Below are 19627 nucleotides of genomic sequence, written 5' to 3'. Positions count from 1 at the left end.
AGCTCTGCAGGCCTGTTGTCCTCAGCCAGGAAAGTGTGTGTGAAGTTTTCCCCATCAAGCTCTCCCTCCCTTCCCCTGGCCCTGTCCCTGCTGTTCCCCAGGCCTAGACTTGCGTCCTTGAGCTGGGTCTTTCTGCTTGGGCTCAGGGATGGAGAGCCTTGATTTGTCTGGGCTCTTCAACTTGGGCGAATGACAGCAGGAGGGAGAGGAGTCCTGATGTCTGTGCTGTGGGGGCTGGGGCAACATTTGTTCACCCAGCTCATTTGTCACCCTCCAGAGGACACAGAGAAAGAACTTGTGAGATCAGTGCACTGCAGAGTGTGGCTGGCAGCGGGTAAAAGAGGGTATCTTGTGAAAACGTCTTCAGCTTAGGGGTCTGTGAGCCCATTGCCCTGGTTTCTGGAAAATCTCTGCCAGATGTTGTGACGATTGTACCTGAGCCCCGCCTCCCATGGGATGGCCAGGTGTAGGGAGCAGAGGGCAATCCTCCTGCCCTGGGGAATGAGACAGGCTGTCCACCAAAACTTTATCTTACTCAATCTCCATAGGTTGGCAAGGCCAGAGGCTTCCTCAAGAACTTTCTGATCGAACCCTTTGTCCCCCACAGTCAGGTATGTGTGACGTGGCTCCAGGCTGGGTCTTCTCCCCCACTCTGTTTGTCAGCCCTAAAATGATGAAAGGAGAAGTCAAGCTGTTGGCGAAAAGTCAAAAGGACCAGAGTTTCTGAAAAGCTGCACTGAGGGTCTGAGTGCCGTGGAGCAGGGAGTCCGGAGATGAAGGAAAAGGCTTAGTTTGTAGCAGGGAGACCTCAGAACTGGTAACAGAGGAGACTTCTCGGTGCTGGGATGAGAAAGACTTGAAGGCAGGCACCGTCCCCGATCGGGTCACAGGAGCTGAGTCTGGACTGTCAGCTAGCTAGGGAATGGCCTCTGCTCTCCTCTTGTCCCTGAGTGGAAGTCGGTGACCAGGTGTCTCCTGCTAAGTGTTCTCTACCTGGGTTTTTTTTTTTTTCTTAAGTTTTTTTTTTTTAATGTCTATTTTTTGAGAGAGAGAGAGAGAGAGAGAGAGAGTGTGTGAACAGGGAAGGGGCAGAGAGAGAGGGAGACACACAATATGAAGTGGGTTCTAGGCTGTTGGCACAGAGCCGGATGCGAGGCTTGAACTCATGAACTGTGAGATCATGACCTGAGCCGAAGTCCAGTGCTTAACCTACTGAGCCACCCAGGCGCCCCTTATGTTTTTTTAATTTATTTATTTTGAGAGCGAGAGAGGGAGACTGAATCCCAAGCAGGCTTCCCACCCTCAGCTCAGAGTCTGACTCAGGGCTTGAACTCACTAACCGTGAGATCATGACCTGAGCCAAAACCAAGAGTTAGATGCTTAACTGACTGAGCCACCCAGGAGCCCCTTTCCTAGGGTTTTAGAAATGAGCTGACAGGTTGGGCCCGCCGGTTCCGTACCCCTCCCCACGTGGTGCTGTCTTCTCCTGCAAGGCGGAGGAGTTCTATGTCTGCATCTATGCTACCCGAGAAGGGGACTGCGTCCTGTTCCACCACGAAGGTGGGATGGACGTGGGTGACGTGGATGCCAAAGCCCAGAAACTGTTCGTTGGCGTGGACAAGAAACTGAATCCCGAGGACATCAAGAAACACCTGTTGGTCCACGCTCCTGGAGACAAGAAAGAGTTGAGTGAGAGGGCGGGCAGGTGGCAGCGGGGGAGCGGGGAAGGCCGACAGGGCACAGGGCAGGGCGAGGTGTCTTCCCTGTGTGGGCATCCACTGCCCTGCCCCTCCCCCTCCAAGGAGGGGAGCGGGGCCCAGACAGGAGCCTGGTTCAGACTGAAATGTGTTGTTAGCATTCTTCACCTCACTGGCCCTGTCTGTCTGGCGCTCCTGCCTCTGGCTTTGTGCCTGACAGCTCCTTTCTGCCTCAGTGACTGGAGAGTGATGTCTGGGGAGCAGGGTTTACAGAGGGAAGCGAGAGGTTGGCAGGTCAGGCTTTGGGCAGAGGAGCTGTCAGAAAGGGATTGTTGTGTGTATGTGGGTGGAGGGGGTTAGTTTGGGACGTGCTGCTGAGCCCGCTCCCTGAGGATTGGCTGTCCCTCTCTCTTTCTCCTCTAGGATTCTGGCCAGTTTTATCTCTGGCCTCTTCAATTTCTATGAGGATCTGTACTTCACCTACCTCGAGATCAACCCCCTGGGTAACTGGCTCTGCTGGGGTGGGCCTGGGCAAGGGGAATTATAACAGGGTCACAGTGCCTGGGGTAACCGTGGCCTTGACGTTCAACACACCAGACCCCCCCCCGTTCGTAGAGGGCAATACAGGGGCTGTGTGTGTGTAAAAGGATGTCTGGGCTCATGGAGTGCAGTCTCCTGTTTCTGAGCTCTCAGAGGATGATTATTCCTCTTTTGATTTTTTTTTAAGAGAGAGACAGTATGAGCGGGGAAGGGCAGAGAGAGAGGGAGACACAGAATCCACAAAGCAGGCTCCAGGCTCTGAGCTGTTAGCACAGAGCCTGACATGGGGCTTGAATCCATGAACTGTGAGATCATGACCTAAGCCGAAGTCGACGCTCAACTGACTGAGCCACCCAGGCACCCCTGATGATTCCTTTTTTTAACCAACGTCAGTTTTCTTTGGTCTTAATTTGTTCTGTGATGGGGAAGTCCTGATTTTGACCTGACTCTGCTTTGTGGCTATTCCTAGCAGAGGGTTAGGCTGTTCTGCCAGGATCTGGGCTGCCTGCTCACTGGTCTGCCCATTCAGGCTCTTCTTTCCTCTTCCTGGTGCCCTTGGAGCACCCCCCGCCCCCTTCTCCCCTCCAGGAGTTGGTCAATCATTGATCCCCAAGGCTGGGAAGACCTTGGTCCAAGCCTCTCAGGCTGTGAGGGAGGCGGTGACATGAACTGGCTCTGGCCAGGGCTGCTCAGGGCAAAGTCCGGATTCCAGATTCCGGCTGGGGATGCAGCTCCTCTAACAGACCAGATGGCTGTCTGCTAACTTAATTAGCTAAATGACCCTGGAGTAAAGGGAGGGTGGATGTCCAGTTAATGGGCAGTAAATGAATCCTGCCTGCTGGGGGCCCAGTGTACCCGCTGGTTTCCAGCTCCCCCAAACAACTAAGGCTTCTCCTGGCCAACTTCAGAAATGCAGATATGACATCTGGTTGGGGGAGAGGTGTCCCAAGAGCAGCAGGTACCTTAACACTTTAACTTTATGTTTTAAGGGTAGGGCTATGGATGGGTGAATGCTTAGATATTTAAGGCATGGGAGTGTAGCTTCTCAAAAAATGTTTAAAAGTTGCCGTGGCAACTAAAACACATCCCTGTCACATTGCCTGTAAGCCAGGGAGGGAGGGGAGTGGTCTTAAAAAAGTTTTTATTCTTTTAATGGGGGAAAAGCTGTGTGGAAGGGCCATCCGGTTTCTTGTGGAGCTGGGCAGTTGGTAGGTGTGGGTGGGGCCCCGGGGAGGTGGTCTATGGGGAAGCCTGTGGGGGGGTTTGGAGGTTGGTGGTGGACGCCGTTGCCTAGGGCTGGCATCTGATTGCCTCTGCTTTTCTCACAGTTGTGACCAAAGATGGCGTCTATGTCCTTGACCTGGCGGCCAAGGTAGATGCCACAGCCGACTACATCTGCAAAGTGAAGTGGGGTGATATAGAGTTCCCCCCTCCCTTCGGGCGGGAGGCTTATCCAGAGGTAAGGCTGGCTGCTCCGGGGAGGAGATGGAGGGTGACGGGGACCTGGGGGAGGGTGACGAATCTCAGAAGAGCATCAGGCCCCCCTCGCGCTGTTTCTTTGGCAGGAAAGGAAGGTCGAGAACCATTTAATTTTGTTAAAACCCCAAAGGAGGTGGGGGTGGGAGTCAGCCAAACGTCTGAATCCTGGCCAGAAATCCTTTTAGACTTCTCTCTCAATCAACCTCCCTGGGCTCTTAACTTGATTTGTTGATAATTCCGAGTGGATCTTGCTCATCCTGCTGGGGGAAGGTAGTTCTCTTGGCCACTTGCTGAGAATTTTAATTGCTCTTTCCTATTCCATCATCTGAGAGGTCTTCACAGCAGGATTAGGTCTGTGAGTCATAACCCAAGGCAGGGAAGGAGGCTGGGCTGGGAGAGGGGACCTGTGATGAGCCAGGCAGGCAGACGTTGGGATTGTTTAGAAGCCCGGTGACCTAGTGAGATGTGCGGCAGAGGGTCTAGGACCTGAGGTCAGAGAGAAAGGAGATGGGAAGTGTGTCCCCAGGCAGTGACTGTGGCCATGGGTGGTTCTGGTCCTTGAGGACATCATCGTGTTTTGTCCCAGGCACATAGGACCCTGCACAGCCCCTCTCCCTGATCCTCTTAAGACAATTGAGAACCTCTTCATGTGTCTTCAGGGAAAGGGGCAGGATCCTGGGTACTGGGACCCAGTGAAGAGGGTGCCCCCAGGACCCACCTGTTGCTGTCTGGTTCCTAGGAAGCTTACATTGCAGACCTGGATGCCAAAAGTGGGGCAAGCCTGAAGCTGACCTTGCTGAACCCCAAGGGGAGGATCTGGACCATGGTGGCCGGAGGTGGTGCCTCTGTTGTGTACAGGTGACTAAGCAGCTACTGAAAGGATGGCAGCCGGGCCTACCCCGAGTCCATGTGCATGGCCTGGGTCAGATTGCCTTACCCCGGAGCGGGGATGGGGGTCTTCACTTTTTCCCTTGGTGTAAAGCAGGGCCTCTGGTAAAAGACTGCCCTGTATACTGTCTCCTGCAACTTTCTTATTTTTTTAATGTTTATTTTTGAGAGAGAGAGAGAGAGAGAGAGAGAGAGAGTGAGTTAGAATGAGCGGGAGAGGGGCAGAGAGAGAGGGAGACTTAGAACCTAAAGTAGGCTCTAGTCTCTGAACTGTCAGCCCAGAGCCTGATGCAGGGCTCAAACTCATGAACTGCGAGATTATGAACTGAGCTGAAGTTGGACACTTAACTGAATGAGCCACCCAGATGCCCCTCCTTTGTTCTTTTTTAAGTTTGTTTATTTGTTTTGAGAGAGAGCGAGAGCAAGGGAAGGGCAGAGAGAGGGGGAGAACTAGAATCCCAAGTAAGCTGTGCGCTATCAGCACAGAGCCCAAATTGAGGCTTGATCCCACGAACCGTGACATCCTGACCCGAGCTGAGATCAAGAGTCAGACCCTTAAGCAACTGAGACACCCAGGAGCCCCTTGTGTATTTTTTTTTTATTCTTTATAGTTAGTGATACATGCTTCCTGCAGAGATACAATCAGTGCAGAAAAGAACCGAAAAGTAAGCATTGCTGGGCTGTTTCCACATCTCTCCTGCTAGTTGGTCACCACAGCAAACACGGGGCTGTGTATCCTTCGAGCTGTTGTAATGCCCGTATGAGTATTACTATTCTAACAGTTTATAAGACTACTGGGATCGCCTTCCATACTCTTTGCAGCAACTGGTGGGTTTTCTGCTCGTTTCTAGGCAGTAATCCACCACATTCCCTTCCATGCCTGGCTGGGCTCTCCTCTAGTTGCAACCATTTTACTTCTCCAGGCAGGGACTCCTGGAATGTGTGATTTTTCTTTGTGTGGGGAAGTGCTTTTTGTTCCTTTTACTTGCTGTTGTTGATCCAGGGCCCCACTGTGGCCCGGAGCTGGCAGAGAGCGCTGCCCGGGAGAGCCTGATGCAGTGCAGTTCACCTTCAGGTGTGACTTCTGTGGCCCTTGACGGTCTGAGGCCCAAGAAGGCTGACTACAGGGCTCTGGGGGCATCTGCGTGTCCTCATCGGCACCAGCCTGCCACCCTCAGACGCTAGAGTCCGAACTAACACTGACTTCCTTGTCTCCCTGACAGTGATACCATCTGTGACCTAGGGGGTGTCAACGAGCTGGCAAACTACGGGGAGTACTCGGGCGCCCCCAGCGAGCAGCAGACCTATGACTATGCCAAGACGATCCTCTCCCTCATGACCCGGGAGAAGCACCCAGAAGGTGAGACACGCTCCTCCCCAGGATGGCCCATTGTGCCACAGTGGGAACAGCTTTGGGTGAGGAGGCATGGGGTTGTGGTCCTGTTCCTTTGTGGCCTGGGGTTAGTCATTTAGCTTCTGGACCTCTGTTTTTCGTACTGTACAATGGGCAGTGTGGCCTCTGTCAGATGGGGGCTCTGGGAGGCAAGGAAGCACTCTGTACGGAAAGCCCTATGAGCAGGTGCAAGGGAGCAAGTAGCAGTGTGCTCTTATGGACTTCTAGAAACTCAGTTGTTAGTGGTCCACTTCTATACTTACCATCTGGGCTATGGGATTCCCAGCTCGCCTTACTGCCTGTCCAGTGTTTGGGGGCTACGTATACCAGTTCCCCTTCCTTTGAGCCAGTAGAGATTCCAGGGGTATCCAGAAACCAAACTGGGCTTCTCAGTGCCAGCCAGGAATGACGTAGAGGTTCTGCGGGTTTGGATTAATCACCTGCTCGGTGGCATGGGTGATGGAGAGCTGAGTTGGTTAAGACTGAATGGACATCAGGAGAGACCAGCCTGCTCCCCACCCACCCAGCATCTGCACTGGTACCCCCTAACAGTTGGGGCACCCTTGCTTAGAGAAGAGAGAACTCCCTTCGTTGGATTTCTGGTAGGATGTCCACGTCTACTTTTCTAACCCGTTTTTTACCTTCTCTGACTCCAAACACAGGCAAGATCCTCATCATTGGAGGCAGCATTGCCAACTTCACCAATGTGGCTGCCACATTCAAGGTAACCAGTCACAGGAGACCGTGCAAGTCCCTGGGGAACGCGGGTTGGGAGAAGCCCAGAAGCGAGGTTTCCACAAGCAAAGTTTGAGGCAGAAGCAGGTTTCCGTGGCTTACTCAGCTGAGTAGGGGCTCTTGTCCCAGAGTCCTTTGTTGAGGACGCAGAAGACACTCGGATAGATTTGAGTCTTCTCCAAAAGGTCAGAATGAGGAAACTGGGTCGATGATCTGGGGGGTTCTTGGTCAGGGGTGTGGGCACACAGTTCTGAGTGTGACTGCTGGTCAGGACGGGCGACAGATCTAACCTGGCTCCAGAGTCCTTCCCTTCTTAGCAAGCACCTCAGGAGCCCATTTCTTTTTTTCTTTTTAATTTTTTTAAATGTTTTTTTAAATTTTATTTTTGAGAGACAGAGCACATAAGCAGGGGAGGGTCAGAGAGCGCGGGAGATACAGAATCTGAAGATAGGCTCCAGGTTCTGAACTAGCTGTCAGCACAGAGCCCGACGTGGGGCTCGATCCCCCGAACTGGGAGATCATGACCTGAGCCGAAGCTGGCCACTTAACCAACTGAGCCACCCAGGCACCCCAGGAGGCCATTTCTTATTCGTACTGTCCGGCACTCAGTGAGCCCTTCTGGTAGCATATATTTGAGAATGATGGATAAATGTCAGCCTTGAACGTCTGAGCTCTCAACAAGTAGGGGGCCAGGCCTTGTCAGTTTTGCCTAAAACAGTCTCTCTTTAATTGGCCCTGATTTAACAGACCAATCTGAAACAGGTGAACCTTGGCAGCTTTATTTTAACTTCTGAGCAACCCTATAATAAAGGCGGCCTTGTCGATAAGGGCGGTGACATCTGGAGCAGGAACTGGGCCGCATGCCTTCGGTGACAGAGATTAGACTTCTGAGTCAGGAGAGACCACACTGGTGCACACCTGTTCAGTCTCCCACATTGTTTGCAGAGTTGATAACCGTGGCAAGGGCTGTTCTCCAAAATTGCTAGAAGCTTTAGTAGTACTTTGATGTTTAAATGGACTGTGTCCAGATACCTCTGGGAACTCTTGCATAGGACCCAGGTGTGGATGTCCCCTTAGGCTGCACTAAGAGATAACAAGAATGACTGGAGACAGCACCCCACGCATTGGGGGGTGTGACTCCCGGGTACTCCCATCTGCTACCTCATCCCCATCACCAGTGACCGTGTGTCCTGGGCCTTTCGGTTGCTTGTGCGTAGTCCAGTCCACATGGGTGAAATTCTTGACTGCCAGGCCCGCCATGCTTCTTCATAAGAAGCAGCCCTTGTCAGGTACACCTGGGATGTTTATTCATCATGATTATAAATAACTGACTGCCTTATTTTTAGTCCCATGTCTGTCATCCCTTCCTGCTTCCAGGGTATCGTGAGAGCAATTCGAGATTACCAGGGTCCCCTGAAGGAGCACGAGGTCACGATCTTCGTCCGAAGAGGCGGCCCCAACTATCAGGAGGGCTTGCGGGTGATGGGAGAAGTCGGTAAGATGGTGACCTTTTCTCTCCCCCGTGCTCTGTGGTGGCCTGTGTCCCTGAGACTCTTCCCATTTTTGCAAATCTGGTATCCATGGCAAATAGGAACCTGCCTGAATCACCCGAAGGGGTGCCAGGCCCTTGTTTTCACTACAGCTGGGTGCCTGCCATGGGGCTAGCTCTTGGGATAGCACAGTGAATATTAGTCTGGTCTGGCCATTAAACTCACAGAACGTTAATTAAGTAAACAATTACGAAATGAAGATGTTGTCGGGCACCTGGGTTGCTTAGTCAGTTGAGTGTCCAACTTTGGCTCAGGTCATGATCTCACGGTTTGTGAGTTCAAGCCCCATGTCGGGCTCTCTGGTGACAGCATGGAGCCTGGAGCCTGCTTCTGATTCTATATCTCCTTCTCTCTGTGCCCCTCCCCTGCTCGTGCTCTGTCTCTCTCTCTCAAAAATGAACATTAAAAAAAATAATATTTTTAAAAAAAGATGATGCAGTCAGATAGGGACATTGCTCGTGGCTGCACCGCAGGGTGTCGGTTAAGCCAGCTCTTGCTCTTCTTATCAGCAGGTGGTCTTCATGAGGATTTCTTTGGTGGTAAAAATACTACGGTTGGTCTGTCCTGGATAAATAGCCTTGTGCAGAAGGCACCAGATGCCAGGCGGGGGCCCTTGCAAAGCATTGTGGACTTGGACACTTATTGGAAGATTTGAATGATTGATTCTTCTCTTTCCCTCACAGGGAAGACGACTGGGATCCCCATCCATGTCTTTGGAACTGAGACTCACATGACAGCCATTGTGGGCATGGCCCTAGGCCACCGGCCCATCCCCAACCAGCCGCCCACAGCAGCCCACACTGCAAACTTCCTCCTCAATGCCAGTGGGAGTACCTCGGTAGGTGCCCCCTCTCTGCCTTAAAGCCTGCCATGTCATCTTTGTTGCCCCCTCCTCCCTTCCTCCCATCCAGGACACAGGTGCCTTTCCTCTGTACCTAGTTATCTGGAGGCACTGGAGAATGACGGGTTGGTTTCTATGTCTCTGCCACGTTTTTTTCTGCCCAATCAAGGCAGTATAATGGAAAGTCCACCGGGTTTTATTAGTTTAGTTTTTTAAGTAAGCTCTTTACTCAGCTCGGGACTTGAACTCATAATCCCGAGATCAAGAGTCACCCGCTCCACAGACTGAGCCAGCCAGGTGTCCTAAGACCAGGGTTTTTTGTTGTTGTTGTTGTTGTTGTTGTTTTAATGTTTATTTTTGAGAGAGAGAGAGAGAGACCGCGTGAGCAGGGGAGGGTCAGAGAGAGAGGGAGACACAGAATCCAAAAACAGGCCCCAGGCTCTGAGCTAGCTGTCAGCACAGAGCCCGATGCGGGGCTCGAACCCACGAACCGTGAGATCATGACCTGAGCCGAAGTTGGACGCTTAACCTTCTGAACCACCCAGGAGCCCCAAGACCAGGGGTTTTTAAATCAGAATGAGTTCAAATCCTGTTGAAGGAGAAACCTTGGCAGGTGTCTTACCCTCTCAGAGCCTCAGTTTACTTATCTGTGACACGGGACAATACTGATTTCTGTCTCGAGAGGGTTGTCAAAGTAGTACTTTGGAAGCACTTAGTAGAGGATAGTGCTGCACATGACTTTTGTTGCCTGATTTCTTTGGGGCCTTAAGGTCCCAAAGCTTAAGGACTAGCAGTTCTTTTTCCCTGTTGCTACCTGTGACTCTGACCTTTTCTCCGTGTCCCATCCTAGACTCCAGCCCCCAGTAGGACAGCATCTTTTTCTGAGTCCAGGGCTGATGAGGTGGCACCTGCAAAGAAGGCCAAGCCTGCCATGCCACAAGGTAAGTGGCAGCCGGCAGATCCAGGCAACCTCTGTCTGTCTGTCTTTTCCGGGCCCTGCTAGGGCGCTGGAACACGGTTTGGGCTGTGCTGTAATAAATATACACGGCACATGGGCCAAATGGACACAAGGACCCGAAGAGTCCAGCCTTCCTGAGCCTTCCCGTGGGCTCCCCGTGCTACGCCTGGGTCACTTTGCTCCCCACTGTCTTCCCCTCTGCCCCCTTCCTTGCTGTGGGGGGATGTGTGTGAGGCAGGTGGGGAAGCTGTAGGGGAGACAGGGTGACAGAAATAGCTGGGAGTGGCAAGGTCTGCCAGACTCTGTTTCTTTTCTTTTCTCTCTTTCTTTCTTTCTTTCTTTTTTTTTTTTTAATGTTTGTTTATTTTTGAGAGAGAGAGAGAGAGAGAGACAGAGCATGAGTGGGGCAGGGGCAGAGAGAGAGAGAGAGAGAGAGAGAGAGAGAGACAGAGACACAGAATCCGACGTAGGCTCCAGGCTCTGAGCTGTCAGCACAGAGCCTGACGTGAGGGTCGAACACATGAATCATGAGATCCTGACCTGAGCCAAAGCATGATGCTTGACCTGCTGAGCCACGCAGGCGCCCCTCCCAGACTCCACTTCTAAGTGGAGATCAGGAGCCGATTCAGCCGAGCAAGCACCCGCACAGTGGTTCCTGTCTGCCCAACCCCCTGAGGGTCCTACAGCGACCCTCTTCCTGTGAGCACACACCATTTGCCAGCCCATCTGCAGTTTGCCTCCTGTGTCTGTCTGTCCTCTGGTTCATCAGATGCGACCCCTGCCACCGCCCAGCCCTCACAGCCTGCATTAGATAGCTGGCGTCATTCAGCACAGGGCTAATGCAGCCCCTGCCTGTTACAGGCAGTCTGCACTGCGAGGCATTTTGGGAAATAGTTACGCTGGCTCCAGGCACTCAGTTTCCCTGCACACGATTTCCCTGTGGTCCCCAGACCAGCAGCTTTGTCCACAGAAGGACAGGTCCAGCCCTACGATAACCTGATTTTCTTACTGTGCTTCATGGGGACCAAATGGGATTGGCATTATAAGGGGGGAATGGGGCTGGCTGTCCCTCCACCTGGCCTGGGGGCTTTGGTGTCCAGCACACACTCCAAGCCTTCTCGCTCCTCCTGTCCCCTCTCTGCCACTCTGGCCCTTTCTTGCTTTTGCTGTGCTGATCAGCACGCTCTTCTCTTCTGTCGGCTTCACTCATGTCTATTGTGGAACGGACGAGACTTACCTAGTGAGGGCGTCAGCCCTATGAGGCTTGTCCGTGGGACCCTTCCCTCTTCCCACCTTCTCCCTCTAAAGCCTCCAGCCACCAGAGAGTGACTCAGTTACCTTGGTCATTTTCTTTGACAGATTCAGTCCCAAGTCCAAGATCCCTGCAAGGTAGGATGCCCCTGCCCCGCCCCAGCTCTGTGTGTGGCTTTGTTAGCAGGTTGTAGTCTTACTGTGTGCTTTGTCGCCCCCCCTCCCCCCGCCCTGAGTCCTAGTCCTTGCTTTCCCTCACCTTCCCACCCCTGCTTAGTCACTGTCACCCCCACTCAGCACTCTTCTGGCCAGGCGTCTTTGACTCTACGCTCAGGACAGGACATGGCAGGGAGTGGCAGGAGCCAGAGTGAGGCCTACCACCTTGGGAGATTGGGGGTGGCGCCTGCTGAGGAAAGAGGGAGCCAGGGATGCTGACGGTGGTGGGGGGTGGCTACACTGGGGCACAGAGGGCAGCCTCAGCCCTCCCAATTCCCATCTGGGTCTCATGGTCTCTTCTTCCTTTTCCCACTGAGCCTCACCACTGCCTGCTGCATCCCTGAACTCTCGGTGCCAGCAACGGTTCAGATTTCTCTGGGTTTTGGGGGAAGACAGGCTGGACAAGGAGGTAGAAGCCTGGACGGGTGTGCAATAAATCTGTAGAGGGGATCTGGGTTTGGTCTGGTGAATGAGGTCACTGCCCGTGAGGGAGATTTCCAGCGCTCGCACGTTCACGAAAACACACGTTCACGCAAACACATGTTTGCCTGTTGACTAAAGATTCATTGTTTCAAAGCATCAGGGTTTCTGCTTGACTTTTTTTTTAAATTTTTTTAATGTTTTTTATTTATTTTTGAGAGACAGAGAGAGCACGAGCAGGGGAGGGTTACAGAGAGAGGGAGATACAGAATCTGAAGCAGGCTCCAGGCTCTGAGCTAGCCATCAGCACAGAGCCTGATGCGGGGCTCAAAACCATGAACTGTAAGATCATGACCTGAGCCGAAGCCGGACGCGCCCCTCTGCTTGACTTTTTGACATTCACAGCTATGAGAGATTTTGCCCCCAAGGAGGGGGGGAAAACTGATGATGATGACCTTTGATCCCTTGCTAAGGGGAGGGGAAGGGGCACCTAGGCTGTGGTCAGGTATCCCCCTGGAAAGGCCAGGAATGCAGCCATTTGACCATCTGCCTTCAATCCCTCTTTTCCGGTCTCTGGTGAGGTCCTTTGTTATCTGAATGACCTTGACCCTGTGCCGAGAGAACAGGGGTCTACTCCAGTTCTGAGAGCTCTTCCACCCAAGGGCTGGGCTTATCTTCCTGTTAGTCCCTGAGCCAGACTGCAGAGGGAGAGGAGGATGGATGGTGCAGCCAGCAGGGGAGCCGGTGGGGGTGTTAGCCCTGCAGCAGGGTTGTCCAGGGCCCTTGTTGCTGGTGAGCTGGGGACGGCAGCCTTCCCTGTGCGCTAATTCTGTGCCTTTCATGTTGGAGGTACGGTTGGGCTTGTAGAGATTCCAGGTTCTGTCCCCTTTCTCTCGGGTAGACAGAAGGGTGTATGTGTGCTTGCTCGTACTCTGACTTGGATCTGTCTGGGTCCCCCCCACCCCCTGAGGGTGGGGAGTGGCCGGGGCATCCTGGTTTGTATCCCCCCTTCCTCCCTTGCTGCATCTTAAATTAGCGTATAATCTGACTCTGATGCTAGATGACAGGATCTCTGTCACTTGGCATCTCCAAGCTTCAGGTTCCCGGGACTGGGAAGTGAGGGAACCAGATTAGGTGGCTTCCTTTGTTCTGTGATCCCGTGTCTCATGAGAACCCAGATTGGCCTGGTGACAGTAAGTCCCAGGTATTTGGAACAGCAGGAGCCTTCCGTTCTGAGAAGCTTACAGCTTAGGAGGGAAGGAGCAAGCCTGTATCGGGATGAGAACCCTACATGCCTTGGGGGACTGATCTCAAATTTATTTAATCAGACCTTGAACCTGATTAGCAAAGCCCGCACTAGTACACTAGGTTAATTAATACCAGATGGCCATGGAACTCAGTGCATTGATTTCCCTGGGGGGCTGGGACCCTCCCTGGGGGGCTCCTTTCCTCCAGCGGGACTTGTAGAGAAGAGTCAGGTCACCTGCTTGCAGGGTGATGAAGGAACCCTTCCCTTCAGGCCGTGGGAGCATTTCTTACCCCTTTCTTTCCTCTTCTTTTTCGTCTCCTTTCTGCCCAGCGGGACCAGCCAAGAAAGAGCATTGTTCTGATCAGGAAAGGGCCAGTGGGCGGAGGGCAGGAGGGACAGCACAGAGAATGTGGGGAGGTGCTGAGAAGCCGGTGTGCTTAGCCCAGAACCTCAGGTAGAATTAAAGCGGCAGCCAGCCTCTACCTTGGACCTACACAGACCTAGAATCATGAGGATTCGGATCTTGACCCAAGCTGGTTTACATCCCGATTTAGAGGTGGTGATGGTTGGGTTGTTTAAAATCCTGCAGCCACTAGAATCGGGAGAGCTTAGTGTTTTTTCTCGGTGACTTTAAGAATAATTTATCAAGCTTTCAGTTGCATATAAGCAAAATGCTGATTATATTCCTTTCCTGTGAAGGTGAGGTGCTCCTGTGGGGCCTCTCTGCCTGTGGGCCTGTTCTCTGCATGGGAGTCCTTTCTGTGTTCATTGCTGGCTCTTTACTGGCCAGGCAGGTCCCCTTAGCTCTCTCTGCCACTTCTTTCTGGAGAAAACGAGGCACCTCTTCCCCAAGTTCTCAGAACCACATCCTCTTGATGTTCCTTGGGGGGTGGTGATGAGCCCCCCCCTCACCCCCCGGCAGACCTGGGCATGGAAGGGTGTGGCAGCCCCTGTGGGTCTCCTGGGGGTTTGTGTTTGGGTGCACTCGCTGTGTCTTTGCCCACCAGGAAAGAGTGCCACCCTCTTCAGCTGTCACACGAAGGCCATCGTGTGGGGCATGCAGACCCGGGCCGTACAGGGCATGCTGGACTTTGACTATGTCTGCTCCCGAGATGAGCCCTCCGTGGCCGCCATGGTGTACCCTTTCACGTGAGTCCCCCCCACGGCCGGACACTAGCGATGGCTGCCAAGTGGGATTTCCTCATCTCCTCTCCCTCACTAAGACAGACCTGGGGGAGCCCGCAAGATTATCCCCTCGTCAGAATGGGGCAATCCATATTCCTGGGGGATCTTTTCCCCAGAGGTTGGAACTCTTCGAGGGCGGAGGCCCCCCTGTCTTTCCACCTTCTAGATGATGTTCCTCCCTCGGCTTCCTCCTCCGCAGCCCTGACAGCCCTGACCCCTCCTCCTCCTCTCTCACAGTGGGGACCACAAGCAGAAGTTTTACTGGGGTCACAAGGAGATCCTGATCCCTGTCTTCAAGAACATGGCTGATGCCATGAAGAAGCACCCAGAAGTAGACGTGCTGATCAACTTTGCCTCTCTCCGCTCAGCCTATGACAGTACCATCGAGACCATGAATTACTCACAGGTAGATCACTGGGCCCTGGGGTGGGGAAGCAGGGAAAGCCCTTGAATGGTGTCGGCACTGGCCGCCTGGGGTAAAGGGCTTAGCACTTGGGACTGGCTGGTGATTAAAGGTGATTGGATACACTTGATCTTCGGAAGGTAGGGTGGTAACCAAGGGCTGCTTACTTGGGCTGACAGAGTCCGTTCAGGACCATCTCCCCCTACCAGAGCCTCCCTGTGTGCTAGGCTCTAACAACAGAATCAAAAGCAATTTCTTAGGAAGTCATTACATGTTTGTTGTAGTGAAAACTTAAGTCCTATCATCCATTTTTTTTCACTTTTTCTACATCAGTAATTATTTATTGGCAACATTGGTTTTGCTTTTTCAGGTCTTGTGATGAGCATCTTAGATGAACATTTGCATGTATCCTTAAATATTTCCCCAGCACAAATGTCTAGAGTAGTCAGACTGCTGCATCAGAACATGCAGCTTTGAAAGGCTTTGTTTTTGATCCATCCTGCCTGGTGCCTTCCAGAAAAGCTGTCTGGACATAAACTCCGTCAGTAGTCCGAGAATGCCTGCTTCCCTGTACCCCAGCCAATATGTGAATGTCTGTGTTCTAAAAACACTTATTTGACAAGTAAGAGGCATTCTACTTACTTTGCATATCTTTTATCATTAAGATGAGCTTTTAAAAACATTTGTTGACCATTTATATTTTATGACTTGCTCTCCCTTTTTTTTTTTCTGTTGAGGTATTTGTCTTTTTTGTTACTGATTTTTACACACCTTTATTAAGATATTGATTAAGATATTGATTCTTCTGTTCAAAATTATTGTCTGATCCCAGACTGGCCTAGTTTGGCTCATGCCTGGAGAATGTAAACTTGTGTTGCCATCTCAGTGAAGCAAAGACAAAAGCACACCTGCTGAAAATGAGCTGCTTTTTTATTCTTGAGCAAAGGTTAGCAGACTATAGCCTAAGGGTCAAACTTAGGCCTCTCTCTGTTTTTATAGATAAAGTTTCATTGGAACACAGCCATATTCACTTATTTACATATTGTCCATGGCTACCTTCATGTTACACAGGCAAAGACCATATGACCAACAAAGCCAGAAAAAAGTTGCTGGTTCTGAGAGCCAAATAGAGATGGTTCTTTATCTTTCTAACACCCTCCCACCCCCGCCTCCCTGCCTTCTGGCTTTCTCCCCCAGCCCAGGCTCTGGTCTGAGTGTAGAAGCATCCCGTGTCCCATGCTGGCCCTGGGACATAGAGTCAGAGGCTCAGAGGGTACAGTGGAGAAAGCCATAGATACTTGCTGTATGAGCAGGCATCAGGACAGGTGGGGAACAGGTGGGTCTGAGTCTTAACGGTTTTGGGATGGGAGAGAATATAGCCACTTTGACGGTCGTGGGTTTTCAGAAACATTTGCTCCTGCTCGGTTATTGAGTTGTTGTGGTATTAACCAATGGAGATTGGTTTCGGGTGTCTATGCCTCTCTTTTTGGAAGAGGATTGGATTGGTGAGGCCAGGAACAGAGGCCTGTGGGAGGAAGGGGGTGCATACTGTTAACATTACTTCATTCTTTTAGAGCCTGCAAGGGGGCATGGGAGTTTGGTCCTGTATAGGTTTGCTACCTTGTTGCTTCATCTGAGGCACAGAGTTAACAGGAAGGGACTGTTCTTTAGATCCGGACCATTGCCATCATAGCTGAAGGCATCCCTGAGGCCCTCACGAGGAAGCTGATCAAGAAGGCAGACCAGAAGGGAGTGACCATCATTGGACCTGCCACTGTGAGTGTCCTTTTCCAGAAACCCATTTTATTTTATTTATATTAAAAATTTTTTTAATGTTTATTTTTGAGAGTGCGGGAGAGAGAGTGCAAACCAGGGAGGGGCAGAGAGAGAAGGAGACTAAATCCAAAGCAGGCTCCAGGCTCTAAGCTATCAGAGTTAGCACAGAACCCAACGCGGGGCTCGAACCCATGAACCATGAGATCATGACCTGAGGTGAAGTCAGATGCTTAACTGACTGAACCACCCAGGCCACCCTATATATATATATATTTTTTTAATGTTTGTTTATTTTTGAGAGAGAGACAGAGTGTGTCGGGGGAGGGGGGCTGAAAGAGACACACACAAAGAATACAAAGCAGGCTCTGGGCTCCCAGCTGTCAGGACAGTGCCCTATGCAGGGCTTGAACTCCCGAACTGTGAGATCATGACCTGAGCTGTAATCAGACACTTAACTGACTGAGCCTCCCAGGTGCCCTAAGTCTTTTAAGTTTAAGGCTATCTTACAAAGTTCTGGGCCCACAGAAAGCTAAGTTGTTGACTCTTCTGTTTCACTCTTAGGTTGAAAAGATTCAGAGAGTACCTATTGAAAGTGCATATCTACTTTAAAGGATTCTCTCCCCAGGCCATGTCACACTTTTATAGTTTGAAGGGGTTAACTGGGAGATTTTCTGTGTTTGCCTACCTTCATACAACCATAGCATAATCTTTGATTATTACTTTAACCATAAACTAAAGAAAAATGTACCTAGGGATTTTATTTCCCCAAAGGTCTTCAACATAGAAAGAAATTGCTCTGTGACTATTTTGATGTTGTTTTTACTTAGTGGTTTAGTTAAAATTTTGTCCGAAGCTAAAATTTTTAAATCAGTCTAGGGGCCTTTCATCTTAGATGCAGGGGGTAATTTTGAGCAGAGGCACACACCTGTGTTTCACACCTTAATGGGTGCTGTCACCCTTTTAGAGCCAAGGTGACTTAACCCTAAGTATACATATCTGAATGTGCAGTAATAAGCCATGTTTTACAAGTAAGGTTTTCTTTTATTCTGCATAATGTCTCTTGCGGGAGAGATGAGATTCTTAAGCCGGAAACCCAGTGTGTAAGTGTACACTCTCTCGGACCATTTGCTCCCCTTCTTGACCAGCGGGGGTTGAGCAGGTAGTATTGGGCTTAGGGACCCTCCTGAGCTCTGTGGGACCAATCCAGAGCTTACCCTTCCTCCCTGACTGCTGTTTCTGCCCTTGCAGGTTGGAGGCATCAAGCCCGGGTGCTTTAAGATTGGGAATACTGGTGGGATGCTGGACAACATCCTGGCCTCCAAGCTGTACCGCCCCGGCAGCGTGGCCTACGTCTCACGTTCTGGGGGCATGTCCAACGAGCTCAACAACATCATCTCTCGGACCACGGATGGTGTCTATGAGGGTGTGGCCATTGGCGGGGACAGGTGATCAGCTGGGCCAAGGCGGGCCTCTCACACTTGGGAGGGGCAGGCTGGGAGATGGGGGAGCGGGAGCCTCCAATCTCTGCTCGCTGCCACTGAGTTAAGTCCATGAAACGGGCCATCTCTACCCTGTCCCAGGACTGACATGGGCATAGAAAACAGGAAAAGGTATTTTTCAAAGGTATTTGGGCCTTGAGGGTAATTCTGTTTGCTGTCTCTGAGTTGTGGCCGTAGGGAGGCAACAGAGTGCAAGGGTTGGCAGGACTAATTCTGAAATCAGACCAGTGGGGTTCAAATCCCAGTGTTTCTGTTTACAAGGTAGGCATTCTGGGCAGATCACTTACCTTCCCTGGAGATTTATCATCTTTATAGATCACGTGGGTAAAATAATAGCACCTACCTCATGGAGTTGTTAGGAGGATTAAGTAAGGTCATATTTCTAGAAGGTGGCTAACGCAGGGCCTAGCACGTGGCAAGCACTCAGCAGGTATTAACTGTAGTCTGTAACAGTGAAAGGAAGAACTGTTTCTTCACTCTCTACCATGACCCCACTCACACTCCTGGCTACCAAATGTTGGGATTCCTTTCCCCATACAAGCAATTCTCCAGTTCTCTGCAGATACCAGCCAGGGGTCCTAGAGTTCATTTCAGTTCTGACAGTATCCACCTGGAGTTAGCACCGGATCCCACAGGTGAAGGGCCCAGTCCCACAAGACTGCCCCCATTTCAGATGCCAGTCGTAAGTCTGGGCTTCTGGTACTTTCTGGCTACACATTGGGGGTCCCCATGCCCCCCACTTCTTAGGTTGGTAATTTGCTAGAATGGCTCGTAGAACCCAGGAGAACAACCAGATGGAAGGAATGCATGGGGCAGTTATAGGGGGCAGCGCCTGGGGCTTCTGTGCCCCCTCTGGGCATGCCACCCTCCCAGCACCTTGGTGTATTCACCAACCCACAGCGTTTCCAAACCTGTTTCTTTCGGGATTTTTGCGGAGACTTTCTCATGTAGGGATGATTGATTATCAATTCCCTTCCCCAAAGAATGGTGAGTAGGGCTGCAAATTCCAGGACTCTGATCATGTCTTGGTCTTCTAAAATTTTTTCTAGTGTTTATTAATTTTTGAGAGAGAGAGAGAATGGATGAGGGGCAGAGAGAGAGAGACACAGAATCTGAAGCAGGCTCTAGGCTCTGAACTGTCAGCGTGGAGCCTGACATAGGGCTCGAACCCACAAACAGTGAGATCATGACCTGAGCCAAAGTCAGACGCTTAACCGACTGAGCCACCCAGGCGTCCCATGGCTTGGTCTTGTAGAGACCAGCCCCCATCCTGGAACTCTGCAGGCACCTATCAAGTTGCCTTGTAAGAACAAGATACTCCTGTCACCCAGGAAATTCCAATGGATTCAGGAGCTCTCTGTAGCACCCGGTGACTCAAAAGACTATGAGGGTTTTAGGAGCTCTGCATCAGGAACTGGGAGACCAGAGACCAAGTAGATATTTCTTATTATTTCACGAATAGCATACTAATTGTTTTTGTCAGTGGGAACAGCAATAGTAATCAGTAGGTCATCAATAGGGTATTATATTGTATATAAGTAATGCCT

The 19627-nt window shown here is 51.3% G+C and overlaps 1 protein-coding gene across 3 annotated transcripts in view; it reads left to right on the top strand.

The window, feature by feature from the left end:
- ACLY (ATP citrate lyase) overlaps positions 1-19627 on the top strand; it is a 42651-nt gene that overhangs the window by 7634 nt on the left and 15390 nt on the right. For 2 of the 3 annotated variants that reach the window (XM_029926983.1, XM_029926981.1), the window contains 15 exons: positions 549-611; positions 1494-1684; positions 2121-2200; positions 3566-3696; positions 4456-4574; positions 5828-5964; positions 6660-6721; positions 8110-8227; positions 8966-9120; positions 9974-10064; positions 11441-11470; positions 14225-14366; positions 14640-14808; positions 16477-16581; positions 17830-18026. In XM_029926983.1, the coding sequence (XP_029782843.1) occupies positions 549-611; positions 1494-1684; positions 2121-2200; positions 3566-3696; positions 4456-4574; positions 5828-5964; positions 6660-6721; positions 8110-8227; positions 8966-9120; positions 9974-10064; positions 11441-11470; positions 14225-14366; positions 14640-14808; positions 16477-16581; positions 17830-18026 (1790 nt within the window). The remainder of the gene's footprint in view (positions 1-548; positions 612-1493; positions 1685-2120; positions 2201-3565; positions 3697-4455; positions 4575-5827; positions 5965-6659; positions 6722-8109; positions 8228-8965; positions 9121-9973; positions 10065-11440; positions 11471-14224; positions 14367-14639; positions 14809-16476; positions 16582-17829; positions 18027-19627) is intronic. The other variant, XM_029926982.1, reaches the window with a different exon arrangement.

This window comes from Suricata suricatta, chromosome 17 (genome assembly GCF_006229205.1).
Source record: "Suricata suricatta isolate VVHF042 chromosome 17, meerkat_22Aug2017_6uvM2_HiC, whole genome shotgun sequence".
NCBI lineage: Eukaryota > Metazoa > Chordata > Mammalia > Carnivora > Herpestidae > Suricata > Suricata suricatta.
Note: the sequence above shows the minus strand (reverse complement) of the source record. Positions and strands in the feature narration are given on the sequence as shown.